This window comes from Carettochelys insculpta, chromosome 2 (assembly GCF_033958435.1).
Source record: "Carettochelys insculpta isolate YL-2023 chromosome 2, ASM3395843v1, whole genome shotgun sequence".
Classification (NCBI taxonomy): Eukaryota; Metazoa; Chordata; order Testudines; family Carettochelyidae; genus Carettochelys; species Carettochelys insculpta.
In genome coordinates, this window is record NC_134138.1 from 172545085 (window position 1) to 172566316 (window position 21232).

The following is a 21232-nucleotide window of genomic DNA, read 5'->3' on the forward strand; positions in this document are numbered from 1 at the left end:
TAGCTCTAGTGTGTGGCGAGCTGGTCTCAGGGTTGCCAGCCCTCCAGGATTAGCTTGGAGTCTCCCAGAATAAGTATCAATCTCCAGGTGACTACTGAAAGCAGCCTAGGAGATTTTATGAAAATTATGCTGTGTTGCGGGGGGAAAGCAATCTCCCACAATAGGTTCAGTCAGAGTCGGCAGCCCTAGAGAGTGTAAATCTACAATGCTGTAACCTTCTACACACTAACTGTTCGGGTGGACCCAGCTGCCATACGCCAAAAGTTCCCAGTGCACATTGACTGGCGTTGATTTAAAATAGGATAGAAGCTCTCACTCAGGAACATTCAGTCAATGAGTGTGACTGACCATTCTTTGCTATAGGGCTGCTGCTCGCTTTGTCAGTGTTTACAGTACATGATCGTAGGACTTCATATTTTTAATTTTCCTCTCTAACAGAACTTTTTAAACTCCAGTAGCTGCCCTGAAATTCAAGGTTTCTTGCATGTGAAAGAGTTGGGTAGGAAGTCATGGAAAAAGTTATATGCATGTTTGAGAAGATCAGGACTTTATTGCTCCACAAAAGGAACTTCAAAGGTAATTTAACTTCTTTTAAGAATTGAGCTACTAAAATTATTGGGTATGTAAAATGAATTTTACATTTTACATTTTTACATAGAGTACATTTTTAATATAAAGGTTTCCACAGAGTTTTCTTTTAGAAATATGAGGCAAAACAATAAATTATAGGCAAGTAACAAACGAGATGGTTTGGTACATCTCTTAATCTTGACACATATTTGAATTTCTTCATTATAATAATAACATACAAATACATCTGCTTTTACCATATAGAAAGATGTAAATGGCTACCAAAGCTGTATTAAATTAGAGGTTAGGAATGGGGAAGAACATACTAGCTTCATAAGCAAACTTCTTATGGACTCATTTGAGAAAGTAACTAAAGCCTTAGTTATAAATTCTTAAATTTGGAGAAAAAAAAATAGTAGTATTAACCAGAGCCACCACAGGCAAGTAGAAGGCAACACCAGCTTTTAAGTATCATTTACATTGTAATGGGATGTAATTGTCAACTTTCAGCATAAACCTCCACCCTCTTCTACTGTGGTGTATCTCTGCAGGGCTGGTACTTTTTGTGTTTTTGGCTTCAGTGTTCTGGTATTTCCCTTGTAAGCAGATATCTTTAGCAATATAGATCAATTTGTCATTATATACCCTAAGAACACTTTGGCTAGACATTTATAAATGTAAAGACAAATCTCAAAAGATCAAATGGTTAATTTTTATAAATGTTAAATAAACCCTCAGGTGCTTAAAAGGAGGCAGATTAAATGTGCATACACTGCCCTCTGATGGATATTATTCTTCTGAGAAGGTACAGCACTGAAATGTTGCAGTTGTTTAATCCTACAGTTTAAAAGGTACATTATTTCCACAGGAGCCAAGACACTTGCAGTTGTTAGCTGACCTAGAAGACAGCAATATCTTCTCACTGATAGCAGGCAAGAAATTGTATAATGCTCCTGCAGACTACGGATTTTGTGTAAAGGTAATTCTTTGCATTAAATTGTTCCAAGGTTGAACTGAAATCAATAGAAATATATTTAAACCCTTACTTACCAGAATTAGACATTTGTTCACCAAGTGCAGTAAAAGCTGGGATATCCAGAATTTGGATAACCATCGAGCTCCTGCACAGTTGCTGGTTGCTTGGGGTCAGGATGGCAGGCTACCTGGCCATGGCCTGGGGCCATGAGCCCAGCTGCCCCCAGTTCCCTGGCAGTGCCATTACAATTTCTACTTTAATTCTGTAGACTTCAGAAATCTCAGAGGGGCCCAAGTCCAGGGGAGTGATGAGTGTGCCCTCACTGGCTTCAGACCCTGTGTCCAGCTCCAGTTGAGCCCCAAGGTGCTCCTCCTCGGGCTCCAGCGGGGGGCTCCTCTGCAATGTCCACTGGTGTGATCAGAAGGGAGGTGTCTTTGTCCCTCAGGAATTGGTGGAGCTGCTAGTAATAGGGGCATGTGGCAGGTCCTGCCTCTGACCTCCAGCACGTGTCCCAGCTCTGCATGTGCCCCTGTTGGAGCTCCTTAGCCTTGGCCCACACCTTTTCCGTAGAGCACGCAGGATGGCCCCATGCCACCAAGGCGGAGGCCAGCTGGGTGTATCTCGGAACATTGCCCGTCTTGGCGGAGTAGTCCGATAGCACTGGCTCCTCGGCCCAGACCTTGGGCCTGGTCCATGAAAGGGCCCAGCACTTTGTGCCCTGGGAGGCTCCTCAGACCCCTCTGGCGGCTCTTTAGAGGGCCCTGGAGGAGGGGAGGGGATCATGGGGCAGCTGGCTTTCACCCATCAGGTAGGATTCCACTGTAGGGAGAGTGGGAACAAGCAGCATGCTGTTGTGCTGCTTCCACACTCTCAGCTTCCTGCCACAGGGTTTCTGTAGCTCTAAGACTGGCCAGAGCAGGAAACGTAGAGCTGTGGTTTCTGTGAACAGGGTGTCTCCCGGGGCAGCTGGCAAGCACCATGGAGGACTTGTCTGTTGACAGAGGGCCCCCTGGAATGTCCACACTTGTTTTCTGTCAAGAGAGGTGTTCTGCCTCGTAGGGGAACAGCAAAAGTCTGTCAACAAAAGTACCACCTTCTGTCAATCTACTGTCAATAGAGTGCATTTGTGATGTGGACACTCCAAGTTTTGTTGACAGAACTCTCTAGTGTAGACGTAGCCTGTGTGTGTGTCTTTGGATGAGTTTTTCCCTCTACTTCCAATTTTCCGTCTTTAATATGGGGCTGATAAAGCCTTTACTGTCAGGGATATTTTGAAGATTTACTTGCATTGTACAGTGTCTTTATAATGTTACCTGCATGTTGTAAATTGGCAAAGGTTACAAACTGATCATTCCTCTTTTCACTGGGGGTCACTCAGGGCAGTTTGTTCTAGACTTTTTTCTCCAAATATATTTGTCTGCACTGGACACAAGTTCAGTGTGAAATGAGTATTTTCTTCCAGTTTCATTACTTTTTGTGGCTTCCTTCCTTATGCTGTGCACATGAGGTGCTATGGCTTTCCTGTTAAATGTAACCAAATTCCCTCTTATGATTTGTAGCCCAACAGAGTGAGAAATGAAACTAAGGAATTGAGGTTGCTGTGTGCTGAAGATGAGCAGAGCAGAACTTGTTGGATGACTGCATTTAGACTCCTCAAGGTACTGACTTCCTCCTAATCCAAATTAGGCTAGGTCTGCAGCTGTCTTCATATTCTGAAGAGATTTCAGTCTTACCATACTGTTGTGCACTGAATACACAAGCAGCTCTTATCAAACTGCTTACATACCCCAAAGTCAACTGTATTCTGCAGCAGATACTTCCATTTTGGAAAGTAAATTGCCCCACACAGTTTTACTCAGAAGCTTGTAAACCCTTCATTAGATTGTATTCATTGCACATATAAATAAAACACAATCTTGGCATGGCAAAATACGAAATATGTGTTTGCCTCAGCACTGAAGGCGGTCACTGGCTTTAAACTCATCACTATGACGCAGGATCTGCCTCTTACCAGAGCCCATGGCCTACCCACAGCCCTCTGGCTACTTGACACACAGGTGCCACTGCAGGTTTGCGGTTAAGACAACCTTTTACTGGGATTTCAGGGGACACTTAGGCAGCTGAGAACTAGTAGGAGGGGTTAGCTATTGATTTCAGCATATACACGCAAGCCCACAAACATAATACATTGATAACTGAAATTTACAGATAGGGAAAGCAAGAAAAATGCCTCTTCAGAACTTGCTAGAGTCCAAATTCAGTAATATGAACTGCCAAATTGGGACTGTTGTTACAAAGTGAATGAATGGTTAAATCAACAAATCATGTTTTGGTTTTGGGATATTTGTTTTGTATCTCTTAATATGTGATATTGGTACTTAGTGGGCTGTGCTGTTTTGTTGTAGTCATGTTCGTACCACGAGGAGAGCCACAAGATGGGTGAGGTCATATCTTTCATTGGACTAAATATGGTTGATGAAAGAGACAAGCTTTGGAACTCCACAGAGCTCCTCTTCAGGTCTGTGGAGCTCAGAAGGGCTGATCTTTCACCAATCAAAGCTGGCCCAAAACCAAGAAGTTATTAACTCATCCCTCTTTTCCCTCTGTTTGTGTTTTAACAGCTTTAAAATTATATTGCACGTAAAAGTTGTGAAAAATAGAAAGTGAATTCTGCCAAGCCAATTTATAAGCCAGAGCAGCAGGATTGAAGCATTCAAGGGTGGGAACTGGGCAGAGCCTGTATCCCCACTAGACTTCTCTCTGTTTAAAGTCCAGTTTGAAATAGTCAGTCACAACAGTCCCACAGGGGGCTGGAGGAGGCACACAGGACAGCTGATCTCAGTTGATCACTTATCACTCTGCACCCACCTACCTTTCTTTGGGAGCAAGCGAGTCAAGCCGTTTACCTACATCTTGTGTCCTGGTCCCAGGCTGCCTCCAGCAAGCAGGAGTGAGGGGAAAACAACTCAGAGGCAAGCCCTGGAAGAAAATGTGGGGGAGGGGTGTTTAATATGACCTAAAGCATGCCTCCACCCCCATGTCAGCTGTCTGCAGGGAAAGTCTGGGGTGGGAGCAGGCAGTCTACGAACAGTGCCCCAGTCAGCAGAATGCTCACTGAACAGAGCAAAATATGTGCTCCAGTCTTGCTGGCAGAGTCTGGGGAAAGAACATGGCCTTTCCTGGACAAGTGGGGATCTTGGTGGCAAGGGCAAGAGGAAGAAGGTAAACCTGGGCTTGCAATACTAACACATATCTAGATAGCAAGGCTGTTCCAACTCCCCAGTCATCCGGAACACCCAGAGACCAGCTGCGTGCACACACGCTCCTTCTGCAACCTCCCTCAACCTCAGCCACCCATCCTGATCCTCTTCCAGCACAGCCTGACTCACTTACTCCCCACACGGCTTCTATGGGGGGGCCCCTCTGTCCCTGGGAAGAGTGGGTAGTCTCCACACCTGCTGCTCCCATCAGAGGAATTACCAGCAAAAGTGAGTATCACAAGGGGGAGGTTGGATGTGTGTTCTTTGTTCTCTCTCTCCCTCCTTCCTGAACAGTGGCTGGGCTGGCTGCAGTGCTTGCCTTCTGCAAGCCCAGCTGTGTGGCTGCAGATAGTCATGTGAGACATATCAAATGTGCCTCCAATTTTCCATTCATGGGCAGAATAAATTTTGTTCTGTGAACCAAAGGCTGTGCAGATGTTCACCACCATAAAAACACATGCTGTTGGCTGTGGATGACTGTGGGTACCCTGCCAATCAGCTGGGCAGCACCTGAATTTCTCTTGGGCTACTGCCTCACATGCTCAGCTTACAGGGAATACATCTACAGCCCTGGTCAAAGGCTGGCAGTGGATTCATCATCTGGTCAGGATCAAATTCACTTGTCATATCTGCAAAGTACGCTCTTGATCAGCCTGTGACCCAAGCTGTAGGACATGGGGGCCAGCAAGTCCTTGCAGCTTATACTGCTTCCTCCAGCTCCCACTGGCTGGGAATAGCAAACCACAACCAGTGAGAGCAGCAGGTGACTGTATCTGTGGAGGCAAGGTAAACAACCTGTGGTGGTCCACCTTGTGAGCTGTGAATGGGCCACAGGTTACCCACCATTGTCTTAGATTCTAGTTAATGCATTTTTAGCACCTTCATACACAATGTCACATTATAGCCAAAAGGGCAACTTAATGCAGTGGTGAACTGAAGCTGTGTATTCTTGACATTAAACAGGAAGCGCTGTTGTGGCACTGTGGCGCCAGTTAAAGATAATTCTGCAACCTCTGAGGTTAGCGTTAGCATTTTCATTTTCTATTGTAATAAGTTATCAGTGGCCTGATGGTCCCTCATATGTGATGTTTGCCATAAAGTACTACAGAATATACAGAAAGGACATAGTAGTATATTTACTGTATTCTTCAACACCTTTTTATTCCCAGACCACCACCTAAGTTTCAACAGTTTGTCGGGATAGTCATTAGTCCTGGCTAATTTTCAGATGAGGAGCGTAGAAAGTGTCAATTTCAAGTTTGTATTGAGTGCCATGTGTTTTTTTTATCCACTAAATCACTAAGGCTTGAGAAGCAAGCCTTAGGTGTAAGGCTTAGGTGCGTTGTTGTTACAGCCAAGCAAAATAATCAGTTATTAACTTTGGCTATTTTATTTTAAAAAGTGAGGCGGGGGGCAAAACAAAAAGACAGAATACATGATAAATTGGCTATGTGAATTAGTCTCTTCTGGATGCCACTCTGTAGAGAGTACATACTGTGCTCTTGAGAATTCATCCTTTTTTTGGTGGAGCTACTTTTCTTCGAGGTTTTATTCCCACATTGGCTGTGGGTCCAATTTCAGTGTATCATTAGTAAACCAAGACTTTGTTTATAAATATGCAAAAATAAGCGTGGCAAGGTATGTGAATCCTGTTGATTTTTAGGAATAAATGGTTGGCTTACTTTGCCTAATTACAATCTTTACTTAATCTTAATAAATTAAAAGAAGAATTGAAATTGGTTACTTAGAAGCCATTTACAGATCTGTCTTAAGACAGGCTGACTGACTGGATGTGTGAGTTATGATTTAAATATTTACATTAGTTAATATTTGTTGTTTTTGTCTGTTCAGCAACTAGAAGTTTTGCACAAAACAAAACCCCCGAGGAGGCCCATGCCAGCCAGCTTGGACTGTGGGGATGTTTTACAGCTTTGTTGATTTCCAGGCTTTGGTTGGAGCCTGAGCTCTGGGACTCTCCCGCCTACCAGAGTCTTAGGGCCCCAGCAGCAATGAAACAGACCCACAGCCTGAGCTCTGCAAGCCCAAGTTGGTTGACACAGGCCAACCATTGCTGTGTGTGGTTGTGTTTTTTGTTTGTTTTTTTTAATTTGGTAGGTTGGTTGGCTTTAGTTTTGGTTTTTTAATTTTACTGTACCAACACTTAGCCGCTTCCCCCAATTCCACAGCTATCTGGTCTAAATATTTGATTACCAGGAGGAACGGTTAATATCTGAGGTTAAAAGAAAATTTCCATATCCCAATAAAAATCACTACAAGAGTTTTTAAATCCAGTTTCTTGAAGGGGTATGTGTGTTGGGGGCTCACTTTATAGTTTTTATAATCTTCTTCCTATTTTCAAACAATGTTAAGAAAATGCCTCTAGGGCTTGTCATCCTTTGGCTGCTGTCCTTTCACTGGCATTGTATCTTCAGGCTTTGGTTATAGTTGTACGTGCAGCCTCTGAATATGCAGTGTGTATAATGAACATGTAGCATGCATCTACCTGTCTTTGTTCTTTTGTGGCAGGAAAACCTTAGATTACTTTAAAGGTTAGTTTTTACTTTCTTTTTATCCAGGTGTTTTCTGAGCGAGGTTCAACTCTTGTTGTTTGTATAGAAGATTTTTAGTTCTCCAAAAAATCTTGGTGTTAAATGCATTCTGAGACTTCTTGAATGACAACTTTTGCAGACCATTCTTGTCTATCATAGTTGGGTGAGGGAATTTGTACTTCAGTGTGCCAGATGGTTTGCTAAATATTTCCATTAATATAAATATTTTTATGCTTCACATCAGGCATCCATTTAGTAAGACTGATTGCGTGAGGCTACAAAAAGCTATTTTACCACTTACATAGTAATGATTTTAGGAATTATGATTAGAATGTTTTTTCATTACCTAACGTATTCAGAAGTATGCATTTCAGTAGGGCTTGCCACTTCAACTTTTAGAAGTATGTTTTCAGAAGTATGCATTTCAGTAGGGCTTGCCACTTCAACTTTTAGAAATAAGCAAAGGTTTTCTACAAACGTATCTCCATTATAATTTTTTTCCCAGGGTGAAATGTAGAAATATTTTAGCATGATTGTGAAATAATTCTCTTTACTATCTACTGTACTTTTTTTTTTCTTTTGCTAGTGGTTCCCTATCTGTGACTTTTTTTTTCCCTCCGCTGTTAACATCCTCTTGAATTCAAGAGTAACTCTTTTTCCCCAGGATCTGTTTGTGATAAACCGTTTCTTTTCCAACACACATTTTAAACAACAGATGTGTCCTTCCCTGTGATTAGATATTCTGTTTTAGGTGCCATGTAGACCGAATGACATTTACCAGTTTCAGTATACAATTTGTTGTTTAAAAACTAGCATAAATTATTCTATACCAAACATGAATCATAACAAACTTACGTCGGTTTTTCAAACTATAGCACATAGACATCAGTATAAAAATTAAAGCAAAACAGGAATTAAAACACGTTCCAGAATTATTATAAATAGGGTGACTATGCATCCCTTTTCTGGCAGGACAGCTCTGTATCTTGGGTGCCACAAAGGTGTTTTGATTTATTTTTAAAAAGGGGCTAATTACCTGTATTAGTGTGCTGCCATGCACCAGTGCAGCTGCCACCCAGTTCTTGGCACCCCTCAGCTTGGTGCTGGGAGCCAGACCTGCGCAGCTGCACCTGGTGGCTGTGTGGCTGCGCCTGACTCCCTTCTCCCCACCACTCACGGGAGCTGGATCCACGTAGATATGGTCACCCATTATTCAGGATATGATCACCCTAATCATAAATATCCTTTCGGGGTAATAAAAGTGATTATATCTCTTTTCACACTTGTTGAGTTTGTCATGTTAACAGCAGAATTCCTGGGAGTTTCCTTAGCTTGGACATCTTGTTTAATTAAATAAAAATATATGGCTGTGAGGTTCCTTCTTTACAAGCACCATAGGCATGACTGTACAGTTTGAGTCAGTAAAAGCACAGATAAGTTTATAATGACCTAACTTCAGAAGAGTAAACAACAAGCATTCAGGTAGCACTTTAGAGACTAACAGATTTTATAGGTCATGAGCTTTCATTGGTAAGACTCACTTCTTCAGATGAAAATGGCATCTGAAGAAGTGGGTCTTACCCACAAAAGCTCACAACCCAGTGAATTTAGCTCTTAGGTGCTACAGGACTGTTTGTGAAGCTACACGCTAGCACGGCTACCCTTCTCAGGCTATTAGCAGAGCAAATTATTTCAAGTTTTTCAGCCACCTTTTGCAGTGGTAGTAAAATTACCCTGTCACAAACACATTAGGCTCTGCAATGCTATGCCCTTATTGCATTAAGCTCTCATTTTCCAAATCAGAACTCGTTTGTTTGAATGTGCTCCATATTATCTAACTCATAAATCTTTAAGAATAATTCTCTGTAAATCATGCTACAGAAAATCCTTTTCCCATTTTTATGTGAACACAAAACAGGCTGTACTGGCTAAATGTACTCTAAGTACAGTCCCCATACAAAAGACAAAAACGCACATTCTGAATACAAGATGTTTGTGCTGATCAGCAGTACTCAGACCTCTAAGGCTAAATCACACTGGTGTAACAATGTGTGCACCAGAAAATCCACTGGAGACACATTAAATGCTGTATCTACACCAGTGCTTCTCAGAGTGCAGCTTGTGAGCCTCAAATAGCTCTTCAATGTCACTAGCATAGTTCTGTCTCCAGTTACTTTTTGCTGAGTTTTGCTAAAAACTGCCCAGACATGGAATAAATTGAAGCCATTATTTACAACTAAAAGTCGTGTGGAAGGCATGGTCAAATATTGATTCCCATATGAGAGTACATATTATAATCCTTCATATTTTTTTCTACAATCGTAGCTGCACATGTATTTAACCTTTGTCGTGCTCGGTGAGTAACATAGTTATAGTTCAATGTTTCTCATTTGTGAGTCTGAAGTACAGTACCACTGTTACTTCATGTTAAAATAAAACATGCTTTCACCTCCATTCCACTTCTTTTTAAATAATGGTCCTTAAAAGAATAGCGCTTACCCTTCAGTCACTGATGTTAATCTCGGTCGAAGCGGTGATGTCGTGCAATTGGGGAAACTGAGGTACGACAAAAAATTTTGTAAAAATGAAAATTTTTCGAATGGTACCGCTTCGGGGCACCCCATTAAGGCCAAAAAGGCATTAAGTGAGTGCCCCCAGAGTTTTACCCCACCACTCTGGCCAGTGTCTACAGTGGCCAATTGCAATGGCGTTTACAGGTGTGTGATCTGGTGCTGCGTAGCAGAGGTCTCCCCTGAAAGAAAAGACCAAGGCTTTTAAAGGTGAAACACAAAAAATTTATTGAAGTTGCACTAGGCAGTCAAAGAGCTAACAAGCTGGTTATTCTAAATTACTACAGACTAAGAAATTTCCTTCACACTTCTAGCTTTAGCACAAGGTTTTTTATTTAAAAACTAGAGCCTTTAAGCTTGGAAAGCTGCAACGAGCAGCAACACTGCAACAGGCAGTAACTTAAAGTAGACCCTTCTACTTACGGAGAACTCCCGGATTCTCATGGTATCTTCTTTGAATGCTGTGAAGGGAAAAATCATTAAAATACAGAGCTTTATGATAATATTATAATAACTGGGGAGAACTTTATAGCTCTCTACCCTCTTCTCTGGAGTTTGCCCTCTGGGGGTTTCTCCAGTCGCTCAACCTCCCTCTCAAAAAGCGGGGGAGCAGATCTTAATTTGGAGTCCCTCTAAGGGTGACTCCTGTTCAGGAACTGCCTATTTTGACCACTCCTTTTTTGGAATAGCCTTTTACTGCAGAACCTTATTAATTTTTTGGGATTACCTTTTATGGCAGAGCCCTGTTAATGGGATTACCTGTTTAATGGCAGAGCCCTACTTCTATTTAATTGGAGTTTTCCCTCTGAGGGTTTTCTCCTATTTTGTTACCGCCTTTTTGACAACTCCCTGGTTTTGGGATTGCCTTTTATTGCAGCACCCTATATACCCTTAAAGGGTTAAATCTTAAAATGAAATACTATTCCGGAGTTTCCTCTTTGGGTTTCCTCTGGTTGCTCAACCTCCCTCTCAAAAAAGTGGGGAGCAGGTCTACAAAATAAACATAAGCAGCTCTGTTTAACTTTCTATAAGCTCTATTCCCTTAAAGGGCTAACAATTCAATTCACTATTCTAATATGTTGGATGTTTAGACTTTCTGGCTGGTTTTTAAACACAGCCCCCTGTGCTTTACAATAAACTAGAGTGTTTAGGATTACACAATATAAGCTGCAATAAATAAGGCCTGGGGCAGTCCCAGCCCTCTATTCTCTAATGCGCTGCTGTCTCTTTAAACACTTAACACATGTAGCAGCATGCGAATATACAACAACAGAAGTAGAATATACACATTAAATTACTCATAATTATGCATTACAAAAATTCAATTACTACGGCTTTAGTCTGTATGTCTATGATACCTCCTCTGTCCCGCTCTGTGTCCAGGCACTGGGCCTGCAGGTCTCTTGGCACAGCAGCTAGGAAAGGATGGCCAGCACAGGCGCGCTTTTATGGCACTGCGCAAGGCCTGACAGAAAAAGGAGAAAAATAAGAGAGACAGGAGTTAAAAAGGCCGACGTGGTACACAAAAAAAAACCTCCTGTGCCGAAACGGCCTAGTGTTCCTGTCACCGGCCACTGGCTGTGGTCAATGAGGGGAAGGGCCAGACTGCTGCGGCGATTTGTCCCTGTGCAGGGCGCACGCTTGTGAGGCGGTGTCACCTGCCAGGACAAACCCTCCGGTAAAAGCACCGGAGCCTTCAAGGCTGGTGACAAACACGAGCTCTTCCGCGTGTCCTCTTCTGTTCTTCGGCGTCCCACGACGGCTGGGGAGCGATGACTGACACGACGCTTGTCACCTTCTTTCTTCTGTCTTCTATCTTCAGTGATTTCAGCTCTTCTTCTTAGTCCGCTCCAGTCCGCTGCTCTGGCGCAACTGCCCTGACCCTGGGGTCTGCTCTCAAATTTATAGAGCTAGTCCGGACCTGTTTGAAAACCTGTCAGCTCAGGTCTGCATCCTGGTTGCCCTGGCAACCAGGTAACATTCTCTTTTACATATTTATGAAGCATCCTAAGTCTGCCAATCAGCTTATAGAATTTTAAACCTGAACTCATTAATATCTCTCAAATATTCATATTAACTGACCTTTCAAACGGTCACACCTATATACTTTGTATTACCTATCCCTATACAGTGTTTAAAACAAGTTTTTGAAGTAAATTTTTTATAGATTCTATGTAGCTTTTATGGGGTTTGATAGGGAATAACGTCACCACTGAGAACAGTGTATAATTATTTTAAATGCTCGGTTCCTAAGGCTATTTGGTTAAGATGCGGGGAGGGCCACACAGACACTGCAGCCCATGGCCAGGGACATATCAATCACCTCAGAATAAGGATTTTTCAACAGTTAAGAGATTAAAATTTAGGAGGGAGATATACCATAAGTCCACATGTAGCTTTCAGTGGTCTTGCTATGATTGGTTTGGCTTACAGGCATCTTTATAGCATACTTAACACATGAACCCAGTGCTTTCTTTATGCCGGCATTGGTGGTACTGAGTATCGGCAGCCCAAGGGCAGGATTGGTTGCCAGACAAGGGTGGGGTGCCGGCTGCATGAATCCACATATTGAGTCCTCTTAGGAGGCTGCAGATATTTTCTCCTGGCTTTGTGCTTGTGCAGCTTCACACTGCACAGTGAGTATAATGCAATTTTCTGTGTGGCATGAGAGAAGCCAAGTTGGAGTGGAAGTATGCCTCTGGTAAGGGAAGTTCTCATTGCACTGAGAAGCAAGGAGATGTCAGTAGTATTTTTCTGCCTCATCCTATGAAAAAACCCTTCAGAGATCACAGAAAATAATAAAATAGAATACATGTGGACATTTTTGGGTATAGACAGACATAGTAATTTTAAGCATTCCAGTTCAGTTTTTAACTCTGTAGAAACGGTTAGTGTCTCTCAAAGTACATACTTGATGATTAAGTTCTCTCCTCTCCATTGAATCAATTAATCTGTTTCATTCAGCTGGGAAGAAAAAATTTGCTTTGTGTGACGAATATGTCAACTTTCATCCTAAAATTTTTTGAGTAGCTGAAAGTGATTGCTAAGAATTGAATCGATTGGAGAAACTTTATAGTCATCACTGTATTCTCTGCGTAAAATAATAGCAGATGTGCTTGCTGAGAAGAATCCAAAGGACAAGCAAAAATTCACTGGTCGTTCTCAAGGATTAATAAAATTGTAGTGGGAGCCTTTGAGATACTTTGTTCACAACCCACCACTTCTGGAGTTGTTACACAGAGCTAATTGTGCCTGTGCATATTTAGGCTTCATATTTGGTTCATGGGTAGCTGCCTCATCCATGGGCTCATTATTGCATAGTCCTTTTTCCTCAGGACCATTTCTAATACTGAACTAAACAGACAGTGCCAGCTCTAGTACAGGTGTCATTACAATAGTTGCTATGAGGAGACTCAGTTGAATGTTTCTTTTCCTTCCATCTTCATTTATAGTATGGAATGCTACTGTACCAGAACTACAGAATTCCCCAGCAGAGGAAAACCATGCTTTCCCACTTCTCCACTCCTGTCGTAAGTTATTTTTAAATGTATTGCTGGTCCCTCATCCTTGTGTAAAAGTGTGTACAGAGGCCTACCTGATAATTCATCCTTCCAAGAACTAGAATGCTTTGCACTGTTCTCTGATGTTTATGAAATGCTGCCTCCCCACACAAGACTCTGTTCCTACGTTAATAGACCCAAGTTTCCTATTTGTTTTAAATGCTACTATGCGCTAAGCAGAAGCTGCCAATGAGCTAGCCACAAATAATCTTCAAAAGAGGATCCTGTAAATTTTAGGGTCTGGTTCTGTGTGCATGGATATTGACTTAAATGAAAATAGATTGCAGCTTGCAAAGTCCATAAATATAAATTAGAATTATTTGTGTCTATAGGTGAGGTAAACATCACCTTCAACAATGATGCCCAATCTCCAAACACTTAGAAATCCATCCAAAGTTGTAATAATGCTTTCACCTCCCTCTACCTGATCCCCTTCTCCCCACCCCTCCCAAAAAACCCACAAATTGGGTTGTTCTTATTCGTATTTGCAGTAGCATGAACCTGACTGGTCGTAAGGAGTCTTGTCCAGGTTCCGTATTTCCTAATTCCACAACTAAATAGGGAACATGAGAAAGTATCTGCTCAGTTTTCCCTTTTTGATTGTTAAGGCTCACATTTTTACTAGCCCCTTTTCTCGGTACGGTTATGTCTGCCCAAGAGACTTTTCCCAGCAAAACTGGGCTTTCGTCAGGAAAAAACACCCAAGCAACTACACGCAAAATGCGTTTTGTTAACGGTTTGTCGACAAAATATGGCACATCCACCAGCAGCGTTATACCTCTCCCTGTTCAGGTATAACGCCTCTCTCAACAGCATTATGTCAACAAAAAATGTAGATGCTCTGAGGCCCTTCTGTCAGCATACAGGGCCTCCGGTTCCCCTGGGCAGCCCTGTTTGCCAAGCTTCCAGTTAGCCATTCTGTCGAGAGAGGTCTGGGCAGTCTGGCTGCTCTCTGTCAACAGAATGGATTGCTCTTTGGATCTGCTTTTGTGTATAGATGTGATCTGTCGACAGATATTTTTTCGGGAAATCCCTTCCAACGGTGACTTCCATCAACAGAGGCTTCGTGGGTAGCCATAGCCTACAAGAGAATTCCCCATAAATAAAAGTAACCGTGAAAGAAGAAAGCGTTGTTGTTTCCACTGCTTTGTACTATTCCTGTTTTATTTTTTAAATTAGAAGCACAATTGGAATGTATGAGATTGTTCAATCTCACAGACTTCTTGGGGCAGCTTGGTGATGGTGCTTGTGCACCACAGAGTATTAGAATTACAGTCCAAAGTCAGGTTCCTCATTTTCCTAGCTGAAAGATGGGCAATGCCTTACCTGGCAGGTGGGAAGAGTGGAGTTAGCTCACCGTGAAAGGAGTGAGCATATAAGGGTTTGCAGGGTAGAGCGAAAGGTTGGGGGTGTTTGGTGCTCAACTTCTTTGGGAAAACGTTTAAAACAAATTCCATATAATGACAGTATGTGAATTCCACAGAATCAAGGAATTAAATGGTATTTTGTGTACTAGTAACTGCAAAAGAGGACTGTTGAAATCCCCAAAAGATCTGGAAGCAAAATTGTTTTCTTAAGCTTTTTTCCTATTGTTCTGAAACAAGTGAAAATTTTCTTTTCAGAGAAGTGTATCTGAAAACTCACTAGTGGCAATGGATTTTTCGGGACAAATAGGAAGAGTTATTGAAAATCCTGCTGAAGCACAAAGTGCTGCCTTGGAAGAAGGTCATGCCTGGAGGGTAATGATTTTTCTCTTATTTAACAAGTACCCATAAACAGCTGGAACACACGGTGTGCAATGAAGCTAATGCAGTGATGGTTACGGTACAGCTTAGCATAGACTTGAAAACATTGATGCTGCAGACTGGCAGCTACAAAAGAGTCAATTTCCATCTTGAGTGTAACTGTCACATTCACAACAACCTTCTACCAATGCTTCTCTGTCCCCCTAGTGTCCAGAGGAAGGTTGAGGGGGAAAGCAGACCCACCAGAACTTTACTGCCAGTTTGCAAAGCCAGTCTCTGAGGAGGAATATGTCAAATTAAATGCTTCCCCACATGGAAGAGGCTGGGGCTGTGACTAATGGCTTGCTCCCAGTAAGTTTAACTGCAGAATACACAAGAGGCAGGACCTCTTGCAATGAAAACTGATGTAACTTGTTTATAGTGTCATGTGGACAGGCAGCTGCAGTACAAGTTTTCCCACCACCCACTCGTCCACTAGGGAATAGAATTTACTACCTGAAGCACTAGCAGGTGCTTGCTCTATGGGAGACAGGCTAATCTTGCTTCATCAAGTACACAGTGTGTTGACTGGGCAGAAAAATGAGACAGCTCTCCTCTTCCTCCCCACCCCCATCTTTCTACATGCTGAGCTTTTATTGAGACCCAGCTTCTATTTTAAGTCAACAGAAGTGGGCCTCTGCTTGTAGACTAGCTTCCCTGCCCCCACCTCAAAGCTGCATTTCTCTTTCTCTTCATTGCATTAAACTTCCCTGCCCCAGTTTCTTGCACATTAAATCGGTACTGCATGTGTTCTGATTCTCTTGAATCAAGGTTTCAGTCTGGATTTAATGCTAATTAATTTCTTCTGCAGAAACGCAGCACAAGGATGAACATCTTAGGTAGCCAAAGTCCACTCCACCCTTCCACTCTGAGTACAGGTAAACCATTATTATGTAGTGATAGTAGAAGAGGCTTCTTTGGGACAAAGCAAATTAATGTTTAATGTAGAAAAGGTACCAAAGCTGTAAAAATCAGATTATGATTTCAAATACAGGTTGCAGCTCCCTGGTCCAGCAGGCCCTGAATGACAGAATTTGCCAGATCAAGGGAGATTCAGGACTTCTGCCCCCAGGTAGCACCAGCCTGCTGCTCCCTAGGGACTCTGTGCTGCATGGTGAAGCTCCATCAGGGACCCTTTGCACACATCCCACCCCAATGCTGCAGCAGGGCTGGCGCAGGCTCCAGCTCTGGCCTAGACCGGGCTGCCGGCCACTGCTCTGGCCCCAGCCCCTGCCCCATGGGGTCCAAGCCTCAACCCTGGGACTCTCAGGTTCTGCAATATCCATTGTCCTGCTGGACCACAGATGTTCCTGGACAAGAGAGTGCTATAGTTGAGGTTTAACCTGTACCATAAAAGGTTTAAATTTAAAGGTGGAATTCCAGGCTATTGCTAATGTCAGGATGAATAAAAATGTAAAAGCCTGCAGGTGTAAATACTGAGAGACTCACCCTTATGCTCCTCTAGGCTACCTAGAGGATTGACCTCCTCAAGGTCGATCCTCCAGGGTTCGATTTCACACATCCAGTAGAGGCAAAATCAGCCTCTCGGGGGTCTCAGTTTACACCTGTACTCCTTGCGAGGAGTAAGGGAGGTCAATGGAAGAAGCTCTCCCCTTGACCTTCCCCTTTATAGACAAACAGATTAGCTGAGCGCAGATGTGTCGATTTTTAGCTACGCAGTTGGCATAGCTCGAATTGCATAACTGCATTCGACTTTTAGTCTAGTATAGACATAGATGGATTTAATTGTTAGGCTATCGTAGCAGGGACTCCCTTTTCTCTTTTAAAGTGGCTCTCAAATTTGGTTACAGTTGTGAATTTTGCAAGTTAAATTTTATACAAATCTAGACCCGTACATATATTCATTGTTTGGGTGAAATTCAAGAGTCTGCTTCTTTCAGGATGTTCTGCCTTGTATTGTACTGTTAGCTCCGTAAACAGTAACATCTGCACAGGATTTTAAAACTACAGTATACCCTCAATTTAATGGACTAATGGCGGGGTGGGGTGGGGAGGGGTGTCCATTAATGCCAAAAGTCCATTAAATGCTAGGGCTTACTTGTATTCACCCTACCCAGACCCCTTCCCCACCCCTAAAAATACTATACCTTAAATGGGCAACTCACCAGAGCTGCTGGAGCCTTGTTGTGTCCTGGTGGACCGCCTCCATGGCCGGAGGAGCTGCCACCACAGCTAGAGCCACTGCCGTGGCTGGAGGAGCTGGTGCAGCAGGAGCCTCTGCCGTGGCTGTAGGAGCTGCCACAGCTAGAGCTGCTGCTGGAGCCTCACCATGGCCTGGGCTGCCAGCGCTGCTACAGGAACTGCCCCCGTGCTCCTCCCCTAGGGGGTGGGGCACGTATGCAAGTGCCTTCTTCCTGCGTATATGCCTGGCAGCTCCTCCAGCAGATGTGGCTCCAGGCACAGTGTGGGTCCTGCAGCTGCTCCAGGGGCCCCTGGCACGGTGGGTCCTGCAGCCCCTCCTGGTGGGTCCAGCCTTAGCAGCCCCACCAGTGACAGTTCCGCTGAGTCGCCAGCATTTTTGTATTTTGCTTGCTTGTGGGGGAAGCGTGCTGGTAGACTCGGCAGGCTTCAGGAACAACAGGGAGGCTGGCAGGTGTCCACTGTTTCTGAAATCTACTGAATCAGGGTCCACTAAATTGGGGGTTTGCTGTACATCATTAATTATTACTATATGAACAACAAATTGGCTGTTTGTAAACATAACTTTATTTTTGAATGTTTTGTTAAGATAGCAGTCTTAATTGTGCACTAGTATCTTGCATGAAATCTGAGGCTTTTTTTAAGGGGGAGGTTCCATGTCTTAGTGTTCGCTGTAGTAGAGGATTTAAAACATATTTTATGTAAGTCAGAGTAAAAGGTGAAATAAGTTTTCACTTTTGCTGCTTTTGTTTAAATATCTTAGAATGCTAAAACTTTAGCAGCTGCCGTTGGGCCTAGTACATGAATGACGTTTGAATTATGAATGCATTTTAAAGTACTACGGAGTCCCATAAAGGACTAGGTATTTTTGTCCAATCAGTTTTAAATGAGGTATTTCTAAGTTGGGAGGATGAAAGGGAGGTGTGTTTTGTGTTTTGTTTTTTTTTTAATTCTTCCATCATTCAAAAGGCATTTTCCACAAACTTTCTTTGCCTGGGTGTAATACATCGAGACAATTTTATCCTCCAAGAATTTTTTTTCAAGAATGTGTAGAGCCTCGTGCTGTAACAAAATTTTGTATTTTATGTCTTGATTTAGAGTGCATGCAGATGGTCTCTAAGGCCTGTTATTGGACAGCTCAAGCTTTACTGGAATCTGGTTTCTAGTCTTAGAAGAGATTTCAGTCTTTGACAAATCTTTAGCAACACCTTCAACAATATATACTTTTTTAAATTTTAATACACGACTTTTGGACATGAAATCCTTATACATCTTAATCTTGTTAATCATTTCCCCGTCTCTCCACCATACCTGCTCAGTTATCCATAGGACACAGCACTGGTTTCATGGCAGAATCACTAGGGAAGAGTCCCACAGCATTATCAAACAGCAAGGACTTGTGGATGGGTAAGTAAATATTATCCCACAGTAACATGGAGACATTTTTTAAAGAACAGTAGCCCTCACAATGTGTAAGACCTTTGTTTTAAAAAAAAAAAAAAAAAAAAAAAAAAAAAAAAAAAAAAAGTAGAAAGCAACTGTGTAAAATTTTAATTCTGTGAGCCATCAATGAATCCTAAATATGAACAAACACCAGAGGTTTGGTTAGTGCATTACTCAGGGTCTGTTAAGTGCTCATTCTCCTTTGACTTTCCTTAAAAGTCTCTGCCTACCAGTGCTGTTTTCTGGAGGTCACTGATTGTGATCTCTTGAACCCATAACATGTCCTGTAATTTTCTGTCTTCTGGTATGGCAATATCAGTTAACATAGTCTTGTTGGAAAAAAAACAAAAAGCAGTCCTGTAGAACTTTAAAGATGAAAAATATATTTTATTAGAGATGAGCTTTTGTGGGGCAGACCCACTTCTTCAGATATGGAAAATTCTGATCAATGATAACTGCAATGAAGAAAATTTAACAGATATAAAAAAATAAAAACTGATGAATCAGTTGGATGTGGGGAAGGGAGAAAAATACTTTCTTCAAGTGTCTATTAATTTTTCTTCCCTTGCCCTTTCTGTCCTATCTAGCTCATTCATCAGTTTTTGTTTCTATCTGAGCTCAGTGATAACTGCAAAGAATAGAATTTGAGAATTTTCCAGATCTGAAGAAGTGGGTCCACCCCACAAAAGTTCATCATCTAATAAATTACATTGTTAGTCTTTAAGATGCTATAGGACTGCTTTTTTGTTTTGTGAAGATACAGACTAACATGGCCACCTCTCTGTGACTATCGTCGTCTTGGTTGCCTTTTCTACGACAGCTATGGCTGGGATGTTTGCCTGTACATTTTGGTCTGTGACAATCACCAAGTTCCTTAAAATCTTGGGCTGCATCTACACTACAGGATAAGATTGAATTTATTAATATTGATTTTGTAATTCTGGAATTTATAAACTCTATTTTGACTATCTTCGCTTCCCCTCCTGCTCCTCACAAAGTCGACTTCTTGTTGCCACACTCAATTGGCAAACATTGACTATTGCAGCAGTGCATTATGGGAACCTATCCCACAGTTCCCTCATCCCTGTGCCATTCTGGGTATGCTCATTGGTCTTTTGATATTATCTTCCCACGTTGCATTTTCCTCATTCCCGTCTTGGGTTAAGCAAATGTCCTTTTTTCCAGTCGGAGGGAAGGAAAAGTAGCGCATCCACAGAGCTGGCAAAGTTAACAAAAATCCCTTTCTTCTGTAACTGAATTATCAAAGACTTCATAAAAATCACAAGTGTGTGTCTTCTCAACTGCCCATCCACTGACTGTCGCCACCGCCCACCCCCATGATTGCATCCAATCCCTGAAAATAACACAGGGATAGTGAAAAGCTTGACAAGAGAGTTGATAGTAGAGTTTTTTTAAAAAAAAGAGTGCTGGGGGGTGGTGTTTGGCTTCCCTGTTCACTATACAGTCTGTGTTCTCAACTGGCCATCTACTGACTGTGCCCCTCCCTTGATTGTATCTGCAAGTCTGTATTCCCAGCTGGCCCTCCATCTACTCCTTCATGTGTGAAGGGGTGCAAAGTTAAGAGAGAGAGGATAGAACAGTCTAGGAAAAAAGATTTTGTCTTCCCTCTTCACTACACACACACTGCCAGCACAGAGGATGGCAGTGAAATCTCATACCCTGAATTTATAATGGAAACAGGAATCTCAACTGGCCCTCCACCCACTGTGCCCTGTGTTTTAGGGGGTCAAATCATGAAGAAAGACAGAAAAGGTTAGAAAAAAGATTTTTATAAGAGAAATATAAAATATTTTGCAAAATGCAGCAGATGTCTGCAATGGGTAGCAAGCCCCTGAAAATACTTTTGGCAGGGGGTGGGACTGCACTCTCTGGCTGCGGAACTGGTGGAAATGTTCCACCACCCCAGAATATCTTAGCTTCTGGGGGAGACTTCCCCCAACCCCCCGCCCCCAGCAGCAGCAAGTCTGCAAAAATCTTAGCCACCAGGGGGACTTGCTCTTGGTGGCAGAAAGGCCCCGAAAATATTTTGGGTGGGGCGCCAGTTGAAGTCGTAGACTCTCTCTCTCCCCTCCCCCCCCACCCACATGGCTGCAAGCCCCCAAAATCCTTTCCTGCCCTTTTAGCCCTAATGATTCACAAGCCAGGATATGTTGCTGCCTGGCCGCATGGTCAGCACCGAATGACAGGCATGTCCTTTTATTGGGTTGGGGCCACCAATATGATGTGGTTGAGCATGGGAAAGACTCTATGTGATGCCCGCTGGGGAGGGCGGGGAGGTTTGCACACACATGTGAACTGCTGAGAAGACATTTTGCAGCTGCTTATGCAAGCACAACCCC

General features: G+C 42.7%; 1 protein-coding gene across 2 annotated transcripts in view; it reads left to right on the forward strand.

The window, feature by feature from the left end:
- The window catches only part of GRB10 (growth factor receptor bound protein 10), a 208972-nt gene that overhangs the window by 180424 nt on the left and 7316 nt on the right, over window positions 1-21232 (forward strand). Inside the window, exons 9-16 of one of the 2 annotated variants that reach the window (XR_012644539.1) lie at window positions 439-576; window positions 1439-1549; window positions 3106-3204; window positions 13378-13455; window positions 15108-15224; window positions 15438-15581; window positions 16081-16147; window positions 18749-18804. Coding sequence is in view for 1 of the 2 variants with exons in the window: in XM_074988028.1 (XP_074844129.1) it covers window positions 439-576; window positions 1439-1549; window positions 3106-3204; window positions 13378-13455; window positions 15108-15224; window positions 16081-16147; window positions 18749-18836 (698 nt within the window). In the remaining variant the exon portion in view is untranslated. Of the gene's footprint in view, window positions 1-438; window positions 577-1438; window positions 1550-3105; window positions 3205-13377; window positions 13456-15107; window positions 15225-15437; window positions 15582-16080; window positions 16148-18748; window positions 18837-21232 lie in introns of those variants that run through there. The other variant, XM_074988028.1, reaches the window with a different exon arrangement.